The sequence below is a fragment of the Thermobia domestica genome, chromosome 16, assembly GCF_964235325.1.
Source record: "Thermobia domestica chromosome 16, izTheDome1.hap1.1, whole genome shotgun sequence".
Taxonomy (NCBI): domain Eukaryota; kingdom Metazoa; phylum Arthropoda; class Insecta; order Zygentoma; family Lepismatidae; genus Thermobia; species Thermobia domestica.
This window is the reverse complement of record NC_137469.1, coordinates 72,650,369-72,664,352: the sequence shown is the minus strand read 5'-3', so window position 1 is coordinate 72,664,352 and position 13,984 is coordinate 72,650,369. Positions and strand designations below refer to the sequence as shown.

General features: G+C 35.9%; 1 protein-coding gene across 2 annotated transcripts in view; it reads left to right on the top strand.

The window, feature by feature from the left end:
• The window catches only part of LOC145673157 (uncharacterized), an 89,586-nt gene that overhangs the window by 19,234 nt on the left and 56,368 nt on the right, over positions 1 to 13,984 (top strand). For both annotated transcript variants that reach the window (XM_081742589.1, XM_081742588.1), the window contains exon 2: positions 11,567 to 12,248. In XM_081742589.1, coding sequence (XP_081598715.1) covers positions 11,567 to 12,248 — 682 coding nt within the window. The remainder of the gene's footprint in view (positions 1 to 11,566; positions 12,249 to 13,984) is intronic.

The window sequence follows — 13,984 nt, the reverse complement described above, 5'->3', positions numbered from 1 at the left end:
AGAATCTAAAATAGCTACTTACATTGTTCATGTACGTGCTTTCGAAGAGGAAGATCCGGGTTTGATTCCCGGTGGGAGCTCATGAAATTCAAGTCCCAAATTAAGCTATAGGTCCGTGTCTCATATAATCCAAAAAACTAAAATTGCAGCTGTATGAAACTACATAAGTTCTTCTTCCCCTCATACAGCTAAAATAACTCTACCTCCGAACAGTAATCTTGAACATTGTAAAGCAATTGGAGAGCTACCTAAATTACAAAGTATCGAACTCTAATCTGGAAAGTCATAAATAATAGTATGTTGACCATGTGTTAGTCGGTTAAGTCGTCGAGACGGCCATAGTCTTTCGTAAACTCTCCCACAATGGAGTTCACGTGTTTTCTTCTCTGCTGTAGAAATAGTATTATTAATAGTAGATTTAGTAGTCGTAGAAGGAGAAAGAATTACATCATGTAAGAAGGAAAGTGGGATATGTGAAAAACTTTAAAAGATTTCAATACCTGATTTTCTCCAGAACAAATTATTTGCTTATCGAAACCATAGCTATGTTAGCCAAGAAAGTGAAAGAATACCTTGTAAATACCCTGAAGCAGAAATGCATTTTTTTTAAAGTTAAACTCCTACAAAACCTTTGACTACTTTCTATTGCATTAAGTCACCATAATGACAATTCTCAAGTACTGTTAAAAAACAAAAAGAAAAAGAAAAAGAAGAACATAATGGCTAGGTTATTAACTTTGCGCCTAAGGAAGAAAAGATCTTACTTTCGATGGATATTGGTTCGGTTTCTTTGAATTCCGTTTTCTGTCTCCACTATACATATTAAGTTTTTCTCAAACCGCAGACAAGAAATTAGATTTTTAGTTTATTGCCCGAACAATTTTTCCTGTTAGGTAAAGGATACTGATGATAAATACAAGATAATAATAATGAAAAATTATATGAGGGATGGAATGATGATAATTATTGGAAGAAAAGGGAATATTTCATTGATTTATTGTTGTTAAACGTCCTTTGTATTTATCACGACAATATGAAATGGAATTTACAAGTCTTTGGAGGATTTGCCTCCCACCGAGAGTCGAACCCGAGACCATGCACACAAACACTATGTTTGGCCGTGAAGAGACATGAGCGAGACATGAGGTTTGATTTTTCTTAAATGTAAATATGTGGTAGATCACGTTGTGTCTCAGAGAACTGAAAAGATTCGATCAACTTAGTTTTACTATGAGCTCACACTTCCGGAGATCGAATTTTCAACTCGTCGCATCAAACATGAGCTCTCTATTACTAACATGAGCAATTTGTCATATGCCGAAAACATATCTAAGTTCAATTCTGAATGTCATTCAGTCTTTGGGTTTCAAATATTGTATTTGAATCCTTCCTTTTAGTGATCCATATTTCTTGAATCTTTAATTACATTTCAAGTGGAAACGTACGTTATAAATTATTTCATATTATTATTTTTTCTGTTAAAAAGTAGGTTTCCTGTTGATTAAAGGATTCTAATAGAATACACATGTATGTCCCAATAGAATGTGTATATATAGTATATCCCAGTTCATCTTAATTTCCTTCTGCTGCAAATTGTATATTAGAGATATTTCATGGAATAATTAGTCGCTACCTTGCTAATTACCGCATGAATTATTCGTGCTTGAAAGTACAAGTATAAAATGATTTCTCTTAAAGCCCATCGGAAGAATTTTATAATCTAAACCATTAAGTTTGAGGTATGATGGTAAATCACAGAAGACTGAACAATTTGTTTCTGTTAGGTTTACTATTCATAAGCAGTAACACACTTTAATTGTTATTAAGCCGTCATTTTCCATCCCCGCTTCCCCTGTGCCCCCATTAAGAATAAGAATCCCTTATATACAGAGTCAATCGCCCGGTGTATCCTTCAGCTCCAAAGCTAACTTCCGTAACTAATTGCTATGCATGACTACAAGAAGAGATCGTATTAACCAGGTTCATTCAGTACAACATTTGTGTATTTAACTCAACGTAAACGTTGCGTGTTTGCTTTTATGCATCGGTGAAGCTAATCGCTGAGTTCACTGAACGAACGGAATTCTTAATTTCTTTCGTTGCACTTTTTGTATTCTCCCGTAACCATTCCGTAACTATTTGTTATGTGAAAGGAAAAGAAAAAAGAAAGACAAATGAGAATCGATTGTGAAGGAAACGAGATATTTAGCAACTATTGAGGAAGAACGGAAAAAGATGTTTGGTCTACTTATTCTGTACAATTACTGATCTACTCGTCTTTTCTTCCGCCATTTTTATTTTTAAACATTATTTAATCTTCCTCTAGTAGTTATGCTTCCTTCCCTAACGATTGACCACTTCCCAATCCTAACAAAACTTTCTGTTTGCGTAAATAGCTCCAGGCGGGCGGAACAACACACTACGCAATTAAATAGTGTGGAATATGTCGTTTACTATACTGTATGTAGGCAATTATTTGTCATTTAGCCTTTCACATAGACTGGAGTTCTTAGGTAAATAATTCGATGTGTGAACTGTGACAAAATTAAATATTTAAAGTTGAAAATGATTTGCATAAAGTTAGAGGTGCGAGAAAAAGTTAGCTTTTTTCATACTAAAGCTGGCTTTATTTTCCTTTCTTGAAAATAACGGAAATTTTTGCTTTTTTTAAGAGTGTTTTTCTTAATCAAGTACCTTTTTTTTTTTTTTTTTAGTGAACTCTATAATTAACAAAGTCCTTTTACAATGTTCATCACTTATGAGTTTTATGTTCAATTCAGGACTGGATATATTGATTGGTTTTCCAAGCGACATTGCGTTGGTTGCCAGAAATGTAAGTTATGTAACCCAACATATCAGATGTAAGGTTTTAGTTTCTTAACTGCCTTATCAGTGCCTATGCGTTATACATCTGTAGTATGTATGCTACGGATTGCCCTAAATTCAAACTGGCAGACAAGAAAAAAGAAAAGAAACAATAATCATGGAACAGATACAGAACAATTCTTGGTTCAGTATAAAATTTCGCGTGCATTTATTTCAGCGAAGAAAACTTCACTGTGAGTTTCACACCTTCTATTAGAACCAAATATAAATTTAATTACAAAATTTATAAAGGCATTTTGCATATGATGTTAGTAGGCTTGTAATTAATCAGCTAAAAAAACTATTAAATTATTCAGTTTAAAAAAATTGTAAATTTTTAAATTAATCAATTAAATTTTGTAGACATTAATTTTTAATCGATTACCATTAAAAGAATTCGCAATATTAATCTTTATTTTTTTCCCGGAAACTACGTGTAATGAATATTCTGCAAGAACTCTTTCGTGGAAATATACAATCATCTAAAAATTGATTTTTTTTGTAAAACTAACATAAACAAAAATATTTTTTAAAATAATATACAATTTTCAATTATGTTTTTGTTAATTTTATGACTTTTTAGTTTATTAATGATCAATTTTGCTTGGAAATAATATTTTTCATAATAGTCAATTAATTTTCCTTAATTTTATTTAGTATATTTTACATTAATTTAGACAACTCAAGATAATTCACATTGCGTAGAAGTAAAAAAATGACATTTTTAACTGTAATTGTTAATTTTCAAGTTAAGTTGAATTTTAACCCCTTTCTTGTGACACTGTTATAATATTTTTATTTAAAAAACGAATATATTATTGTTTTTATTAATTTTTTCTAATTATGTATGGTATTTTAATACACTAATAGAAGATAATTATTCATAGAATTTCGTTTTTCTTTGCTGTTGTATCATGTCAATATGTTTGAAATAAGAAACTTGGGTATAGGGATTTTTATCTTTTCCTCCCTCCAATTTTAATGCCTTCGATATTTGTTTCGGTCACAGTCTCACATGAAATTTACTTGTAGTCCCTAGGACATGTTACAAATCGAAGTTTTGGTTTCTGTATAAATTGTGAATCATAATTGCGTGGAACAAAACATGACGCTCTATTAGTCTCTCTGCTAATGTCCCCATTCAACCATAATTATTCATTTATTCAAAATCTAACTACAGTAAACTGCCAATTATCCTAAAAAATTGGGTAGTGTGTCAACCGCGAATAATCCTCAAAATGGTCCAAATCAACACGAAAATGTTATTGAGCAATTTGTATTTGCAGTAAGGGCCCTACACAAACAATTATGGCTTAATAAAGAGTAATTTTCTGCACTAACAAGTATGTTGTACTTTTTGCAGAAAAAATCCCTATCTACTGTTTTTATTTTATCATCTTTAAAAACCTCTTCTTTATTCGTGATTGAAATTTTTCTAAAACATTTTGTCACAAAGTTTTTTGGACAACACTTTTTTTTCACACCGTAATTTCTAGTTGAAAAAGAAAAGAATTATAGTAAGGTCGCAAATAATCGGTAGTTTACTGTATTGCATTTTCAAAACAATTCTTGCTAACGCTATTACCGTACTCTCTTTTACTAAAACATTTTTGTCGTTGAACATTACTCTAATAGGTGCACCATTAATAACTCGTTGGAACTGGAAGGCCCACATCCATTACCGGCTCTACCATATGTGCAACAGTGCATTTGTACGGGGCTGCCAGTTTCGAGGGGGGGAAAATCTGATATAACTATGTTATTTAAAACAAATATTTCTTGTTGGAAACAGACTTTATGGTGATGGTAGTTAAATTTACTAAGCCGATCTTCTATTTGAATACTACATTCATAAATTATGTTTAGGTAGCATTAGTTTAAGGTCACGTGGATAGTGCTAAAGCAAGTGTTCAAATAAATCCCAGCATGAATTGCTTGTTATAAATCCCAGCATGAATTGCTTGAATGTTGTCAATTACAAGAACTCAATTCTCGAACAGTAGCGAATACCTGTTCGGTTTAGTTAATTATCACAGTTTTGATATGAAAACTAGTCTTGTCTTTGTCACAAACAGATCCTTATCATTGAAGATACAAACAAGTTTCTTTAAAAATTTTTAACAGATGTAGAAGGAAAATCAAGAAATAAAGATAAAAGAGCTAGTTGCACTGGAATTGTAAACTGATATATTGAGATTGAAGCTCGATATTGAATTCTATAAAAAGGATTACTATCTTTTCTCTGCACGCGTTTTGCTTTATCTTTCACTAACATAACAGATTATTATTTAAAGAAAAAAAACAGACACAATGAGATTGTATTTGTATTCCTTTAGGTCTCTCTGAGTGCGAGTGCACTTTCCCTCCTCTTCGTTGTTTATGATGGGGTAGCATATTTAAAATCTTGGCTTTTAAGATTTGTTCTTTCTGGAGAAACGGAGGGCTGCAAATGATGCCATTGTACGGGGCAGCAAATTGCCTAGGGCCGGCACTGCCCATATCTTCAAGCGATGCACCGTAATTCTTTATTTTATTCATATTAGTATTAGTATCATATTCATTCAGTATTAGAGATAATTTTGATACTGTTATAAAATTTTACTTTTAGTTTATTCGATATTAGTTTCGAAGACAGAAAAATGTACACAGTAGTAAAGAGCACTTGCTTCTTCGCACGAGTTATATTTATATCAGATGCGCTACGAAGGAAACAAAACTGTAGACATTTTGCCATAACAATGATGAGACAGTTCCTCTTGGAAACAAGAACTTTCACATGTGAAGCACTCTGCTGCCCGATTAACACATTTTCATGCTTAGTACATCTACAATATGAGAAATGACAGCAGCACAATTTTCCGTGCGACATGTTTACTTATGTTCTTGGAATTACTTGTAATAATAATTATCAAGTACACACAACTTCCTTCTGTAGATCCTCATTCTTCCTTGTAATAACTCGTAAGATGACGAAGGCTCATAATAAGTCATTTGTCTTCATCTATGACACGTGAAAATAAAAGTTTGTTCATGTTGGCATGTGCAGCCTGTGTTTGCGGTGATGTTTATGTGTATAAGAATGTTCAGTGTTCCACATTGTGCACTTGTTAAAGAAAATAACAAAATTTACTTGCACGTTAACATGAAAATGAAAAACGACTTGTGTAATTAAAATAGAGTGTTAGTGATGGGTAATTTATCACTGAATTATTAAAGAGCTTCAGTGGCGGCTCTTGCGGAACATCACATGGGATTTTTTTAAATATTATTTTATCTCTACAAGCTAAAGGAAGGAAGTTTCATATATTACATTCAGAAAGCTATTTGAATTTGAATTTTTATCGGTATGTTCCTTCTAGAATTGTCACTTTATATTTGGTCTAGGAATTAATTCGTGCGGTTTTACAAAAGATGGCGTAACTAGCTTATTGTCCAATAGTTTCGTTGATCCAAACATGCGTTGAAAACTACTGTCATTGAGCATCTTGTTTAGTATATGTCAGTTGCTTGAAGCGGAAACAACAACATTTTTTCTTCAACTGAAAATGGCCCATTTTGTGCCTGATAAAGTGTTTTTGCGGGGAGTTATTCTTCATTGCTTTAACATGAAGAAAAGTGCTACCGCAAGTCATCATATTTTAGTGGAAGTGTTTGGTGACCATGCTCTAGCTGAGCGAACGTGTCAGAAGTGGTTTGCACGGTTTAAAGGTGGTGATTTCAGCTTGGAAGACCAAAAGCAATTTGGACAGCCAAAAGAATTTGAAGATGAAGAATTGAGAGCATTGCTTGATCAGGATTCGTGTCAAACGCAGGACGAACTTGCAGAAGCATTTGGAGTTGAGCAAACAACAGTTTCCAAACGTCTCAAAGCCATAGGAATGATTCAAAAGATGTCTTATTGGGTTTCACATGAATTGAAAAGAAAGACGTTGAAAGAAGAAAAACCGTTTGCGAATTGCTGCTTCAAAGACAGAAAAGGAAGGGATTTTTGCATCGAATTGTAACTGGTGATGAGAAGTGGATTCATTACGAGAATCCTAAACGAAAAAAGGCCTGGGTGAAGCAAGGTGAACCAGGTGCTTCACAACCGAAACGAGATATTCATTGTGCAAAGGTTATGCTGTATATATGGTGGGATTTGAAACGTGTGGTGTACTATGAACTTCTGAAACTTGGTGAAACTATTAATGGACACCGCTATCGACAACAATTAATGCGTTTGAAGCAAGCTCTGGCCTGAAAACGACCAGAATGGAATAACAGGCATAATAAACTTATTTATCAAGATGATAACGCTCGACCACATGTCGCAAAACCGGTCAAAACCTATTTGGAAAATGTCGGATGGAAAGTGTTACTCCACCCGCGATATTCACCAGACACTGCTCCGTCTGACAACTACTTGATCGATTGCATGAATAACGATTTGATTGGACAGCGGTTCACTTCTTCAGAAAATATCGAAAAATGGATCTTTGATTAGATTGCGTCAAAAGATGAGGAATTCTTTCGACACGGAATCCGTAAATTGCCTGAAAGATGGGAGAAAGTAGTGGCTAGCGATGGACAATATTTTTGTTAACGTATTCATTTACTTTGTTTTTGAAATAAAGCTTCAATTTTTATTAAAAACCGCACGAATTAATTCCTAGACCAAATACTTTAAATCAAGAGTTTAGATAGTGTTTTTGGTTAGTCATACTGAGTAATTAACTCACTGGTTAATGTAGTCACCTTTAGTCCGGAGTCGGTTCCCGGTGAGTACAGTTTGGATTATATTTTAAATTATAAGTTCATAATTTCCATGTCTCATACAGCTTTGGTACCAAGCATGTTTTTCGTAGTCGAAGAACTGAAAAGGGACGTTAAACTTCAATTTGACTTAGGAACATCAGGCGCGCACCCAGAATTTTTTTTGTTGGGGGTCCAAGCTTTAGGGGTAGGTCCAATACTACAAGCCAACATCTATATAGTATTGAACGGGTATTATTCTGCACCCGAAAAGAGAATAAACAGTTGTAAAATATTTCCACCTACATTTTCAAAAAAAAAAAAAAAAAAATGATAGATTGTTTTTATAAGAGAAAGACTACAGATGAAGTGTAAGATCAATTTTTCATGCTTCTCTGTTAAACAATTATAATTTTATTGTGGAAGTGTACAAATGTATGTTGAGTTTTTGAGGGGTCCAGACCCGATGGACCCCCCGTGGGTGCGCCCCTGGATAGGTCGATGCAGTGATGCCAACCTGAAATGTTACAAAATCCCATCGCGTGAGGCGAAAATTCCCATATTGCACTAATTACGAAATTTGCATTTAAGAACTCAAAACATAACACTCACCTTTTTCAATGTAAGTCTAAGTGTTCCAAAAAAGTTCCAATTCTTCTGTAGTAATAACAGATTAAACAAACATTGAGCAGTCTCTTAGAGTAATATGGGAAATAGACGAAAGAGCACTTGTTTCGCGGACGCGCTTGAACATAAGATTACCTCCCTTGACCTTTCATCCCCGATCTCTGTAATTGAGTTTTCTGCTCCTGAACAAATGCATTACCTGTGGATGTGTTCTCCTGGCGACGAATTGCGACAGCATGTGGTTGCAACAGCTAGTAAGAACTGTTGTGAAAATAGGACAATACAAGGAACAATCGCATTGATGTTTTCATAATTTGAGAAATGTGTTGTGGGTGAGGGGAAAATCCCATATATGTGGCCAATTTCATGAAAAGAAAATATCTTTAGCCCATTCTTCAAAATTAAGGCCCAAAAATCCCACGAAATGGGGATTTTCCCCACCGGTTAACATCACTGGGTCGATGGTGTCGATGTGGTGTAGTCGAGTACTCTGAGACGTTAGGCTAACGATCGTGACACGAAAGCCAATGGAATTCGAATTATTTTTAATGGTAGAGTGTAACTCCGTTGCGAGGGGTCCATAGTTCGATCCTAGGCTGTGTACGAGGGCTGCTATATATATTTCTGGCCTAATAATGAAAATACGAATATTTATCAACGAAAATGGTTTTATTGTTTTTCAAAATATTCTCCATCAAGATTTATACACTTTTGCATGCGCTCAAACCAATTTTCGAAGCACTTTTTCCACTCCGATTGAGACACCTCCAAAACATGGTTTTTGAATGCTTCAACAGCATTTTCTGGCGACGAAAATCGTTGACCACGCATTTTTTTCTTGATGTGTGGGAATAAAAAGAAGTCATTGGGTGCCAAGTCAGGGCTGTACGGCGGATGACCCATCACTTCGACGTTTTGGCCGGTCAAAAATGCGCTGGTTTGAGCCGATGTGTGAGAGCTCGCATTGTCATGGTGCACAATGATTCGTCTTCTCTTGTTCATTTTTCGAATTTCTCCGAAGACTTCAGGCAAACAAATGGTGGTGTACCACTCAGAATTGACCGTCCTACGTTGCTCAAGCGGAACAGTCGCCACATGACCAGTTATGCCGAAGAAACAGGCGACCATTTGCTTCGAAGTGCTTCTTCCACGAACAACTTTCGTTGGATTTGGCTCGTCTTGGAAGACCCACACGGTCGATTGCTGTTTTGTTTCGGGCTCATACGCATAGATCCATGATTCGTCACCTGTGACGATCTTATAAACGTCTTTTGAAGCACCGCGATCGTATTTTTTCAGCATTTCTTTACACCAATCCACACGAGCTTTCTTTTGAGCGATTGTCAAATTGTGCGGGATCCAACGAGAACAAACCTTTTTTACGGCCAGGTGTTCATGCAATATCGAATGTATGCTGGTGGAAGAAATGCCTAGGCATGCCTCTATCTCACGGTAAGTCACATGACGGTCTTGCATTATCAGTTCACGTACGGCATCGATGTTTTCTGGCACAACGGCTGTTTTTGGACGACCTTCACGGAATTCGTCTTTGAGCGAGCGTCGGCCACGATTGAATTCGTTGTACCAGTTTTTCACAGTGCTATAGGATGGTGCTTCGTCGCCATACAAAGATTTAAGTTCATCGATGCACTCTTGTCGTGATAATCCACGTCGAAAGTTGTGAAAAATGATCGCACGAAAATGTTCACGAGTTAATTCCATTTTTTTGCCAAGTTGATTTCTTCAAGTACCTGTAAAAGAAAAAAAAATTGTCGTAAGTCAAAAAGTTCTGAGTACATTTATGCTACAAAATGTCAAACTTTCCAATGGAAATGTCAGATTGCACCTGGCAACACTTAGTGTTGCCTAGGCCAGAAATATATATAGCAACCCTCGTAAATTGGTGGTGGATTTGTCAGTGGGTTTTCATAGGAAAGTCTTACATTCTCATTCCACCAATTCTTTCATAGTAATTCAGTTTCATTAATCAGTCTCCTTTAGCTTTTAAAAAATAGCACTGAGAGTCTATATGAGCACTTGATATACAGTTTACATAGGATCCGAATTACACAAATTCTCCAGGTTCTATTTCTGATGTGTACTCATGTGGGTATGAGCCGAGGTTAAATTGTAGGAGCACGTCTCCTATAGCTTCGATACTCAAAAGAGAGGTTAAATTCCAAATTAAGTAACACATTTGGACATATTTCTATAGTCTTATTATTAATGAACAAACAAACGAAGGCAGGCTCTTTCACAGCTCACTGCAAATGTAGTTGCAGATAAGATCATATTGCAGTGAAACAGATTTTCAGCGCGCTTTGCTCTCGGTATTGACTGAATGATTGTTTGGAAATAAGCGGGTCGGACGTGAATCCGAGGCAGGTACTTGTTCCTTTGATCTGGTCACCAAGCAACCCTGACTTACCCACTACAAGTAATCCTCCGTGAGGTTTCATTAAGATCAGAATAAAATCAGTCAAGAGCAGGGATGTAATGGAACGTATACGGGGGTGTGCGGCATATACCAACCTAATATTTTATAGGTTTGTATATTAAATACAAGTACTACGAGAGATCTATTTTATACGAGGCTTTACTCTTTTTGAAAACGATCGAGCGCATACCTACCAAAAATTTGAGCATTATAACATTGGTCAAGAGCGGTATCAAACAACGTCAAAACTGCTGACTTCTTCTGACAGAAGTATTCAGTAGTTTCATAACAAATTTTCCCGGCAAAACTTCTCTCTAGATTTGTTCAGTATCTGTGATTATATAAAACAAATAACAATTTATCTTCCATTTGTGAGGTGAGGACGTTTAACGGAGATCTCCTATATACAATGTTAGACACGAGTTACAGGAATCCTTCAGCTTTCTGACTCCTATATGGTACCCATACTATCATGTAATCAAGAATATGACACACAAGACTCAAACTTTCTTCTTCCACAAAAATGAGAACAATATGTCTGAATGCTAACAGAGTTATATGTAAACTATAAGAAGAATGATTTTAGTAAAATCCACAATCGTTCCTATATAGTATTTTCAACCATCAGATCTTGTTTCTATCTTCGACTGGACAAAACCCTTTGTACGTTGTTTCTTAGTCATATCTAGTAGCTTTAGAGGTCTATGGTTGTAGAAATCACTTAGAAGTTATTTAAACCAAATTTAGTCAAAGTAATTCGAAACATCTCGGAAAATCTGTTAATTTTTTACTTCCAAACATGGAATTTAGTATACGTTTTCTGAAATAGATTAGAACAATTATTGTATGTTCGCATTTGCTTCAATAAGTTTCTAATAATTACCATTATGTTTGATTATTTTCCAGGATGAAGATAGTAATATTAACGCTATTTATAACTGCTATATTGGCAGAAGAAACAGGAGACCGAGACAAAAGACAAACGTATGGAAGACCCTCAAATCTTCGTGTGCAGCAAGCAAAGCAACAAGAACAAGATGAAGACTCAGGGTTCCAGCCCCGTGTCAGCGTAGGAAATCCATTTCTAGCAGCTGCTGCACAAGGTCCATTTCGCCCATTAGGAACAGTGCCATCATTCGCCAGTCCTTCCTTCGGTATCCCTAATCAGCGTCCTCAATCCTTCCGCCCAGCACCAGTCCAAGAAGATGAGGACGACGACAATGCCGTCGGTCCGATCAGATACGCTAGTCCTACCCCTGCGCCACGACTCAAACCTTCACCGACACCTATTTTCCTAGTAAGTACACCACAGCCACCCCATTCAGCGTTTATTCCTCAACGAGTAGCACCTACACCTACACCTCAACCTCTGAGAGCTGTTCAAGGTACACCTCAACCACAAAGAGCACGTCCCTTCCCAACAACTCCTGTTAACTACCGTCCCGCTTCTCAGGACACCAGCGACTTCCAACCTTCTCCTGGCATCATAGCTGTTCCAGTGTCTCGGCCGTACTCTCAGCCTCGTCCCCAGCCACAGCAGTCTCTCAGGAGACCTCAACAGCAACCACGACCCCAGTTCATTCAACAGGTGAGTACTAGTCTCTTACAATTAATTATATTAGTCTGAACTAGCTTCATGTACTTCGCTACTGGCTCACTTCTCTATGTGTAAAGGATGGAAGCGAATTAGGCAAGATATGAATTATTATTGTTGATGATTGTTAAACTCTATCCAATTTAGCAACTATAGCTACATATATTTTCTTTCTTTTTTTAAATAAAAAGTTTTGAAACTTACAGCATTGTGAAGGACGGTAATAAAATCTGAAATCGTGCCCACCCCAGTTTACAAAAAATGTTAGATTTTAGATTGAGAGAAGATACTTGTGGAATGGCCAGCGCAGTCGCCTGATCTAAACATCAATGGCCTTGTCCCATGAGCAAGTTTGAAATAACCAAGTCCAACAATACAGTTCATGAGTTCGTGGTGGTAAAGTGATGCACACTTCATTGCTGGATATCAAGGAAATATTATTCAAGGTATTTCCTTTGAGAAGCTATCTATACCGCTATCAATGCCTACTCCATCCTTCAAAGCAATATTAAGACCTAGTTTATGAAAGAGTCCCTCATTATTCCTGGTGCCTTTAATGCAATCAAATCCTTTAATTCCAATGCTTCCTTTATCTTCGGGGAGAGAAAAATGCCACTGGCACTATATTAGATGAATAAGGAGGGTACAAACAATAATATATATATTGTTTGTCACATTTGTTCGTTGCTCTCATTTAAGTTCCGACGTTCTCGCAACGACACACTAAAACACTCAGAGACAAAAGTAGACACCATTCATCATAAACTGCCACACTAACAGTTGTAAAATACCGAAACATTCAAATCATATAAAGGTTTCCTATAGGGCTGCTTCAACGCACATTTGATTAATATAGTAAAATTATTGGCAGCCCTAGATGCTGTGAAGGTCTAAAATCAAGGTCATTTCATAGACTTAGACATGTGATGCACGATTTACATTAAGATAACTTAACTAATTGGTCTCTTCGGCTTGTCTAGAAAGTACCTGCACCCTAGCAACATCTCTTGGACTGAATATTAGTCTGACTGAACTACTAAGAGTGTGGCTGACAGACTGAGACGTCTTGGTATTTTAATAAAGACATCAGTTCTTCCACTTGTTCCAGACTATATAGTCATCGCGAGTAATTAAAAGATAATTAAATTCATTCCTTACTTGTATTACCTCAGCATTAGTAACGCGTACTAAAAAGTATAATTTCCTTGAAAAAGTTGAAATTGCATATGTTAACGAATAAAAGAAAAAAGTTGCTAGCCAAATGCATTTTGCACATCTGAAATTTTACGATTAAAGAAAAACATCAAGGCAGATTAAAAGTCCCAGATTGACCGCCAAATTCTGCATTGATTTCAACTTCAATGTGTGCAAATGTAAGAGGTTGTTTCTGTAGTCAAAGACAGAATCAAGTACAGCAGCTAGCTTGCTGTCAAGAAACGGTTTGATCTGCGCAGTTCCAGCAATTTTAGTCTTTTTTTTTTTTTCTGAGATTTGCTGTTCATCCACAACGCACAAACAACGTGCGATTGATCTCAACTGCAGAAAATTGTTTGTTGAGAAGTTTAAGTGTTGGCAAGGGAAAAAGTTGGAAAAGTTTTTATAGTTAAAAAATATTAGCCGACTTCAAAACAGCACAAAAATGCATAAAATAATTTTAAAAGAGCTATAAAAAAAGGAGCAAATGTTGTTTAAAAAGCGCTAAAACTTTACTATAATCAATAAAAAAAATT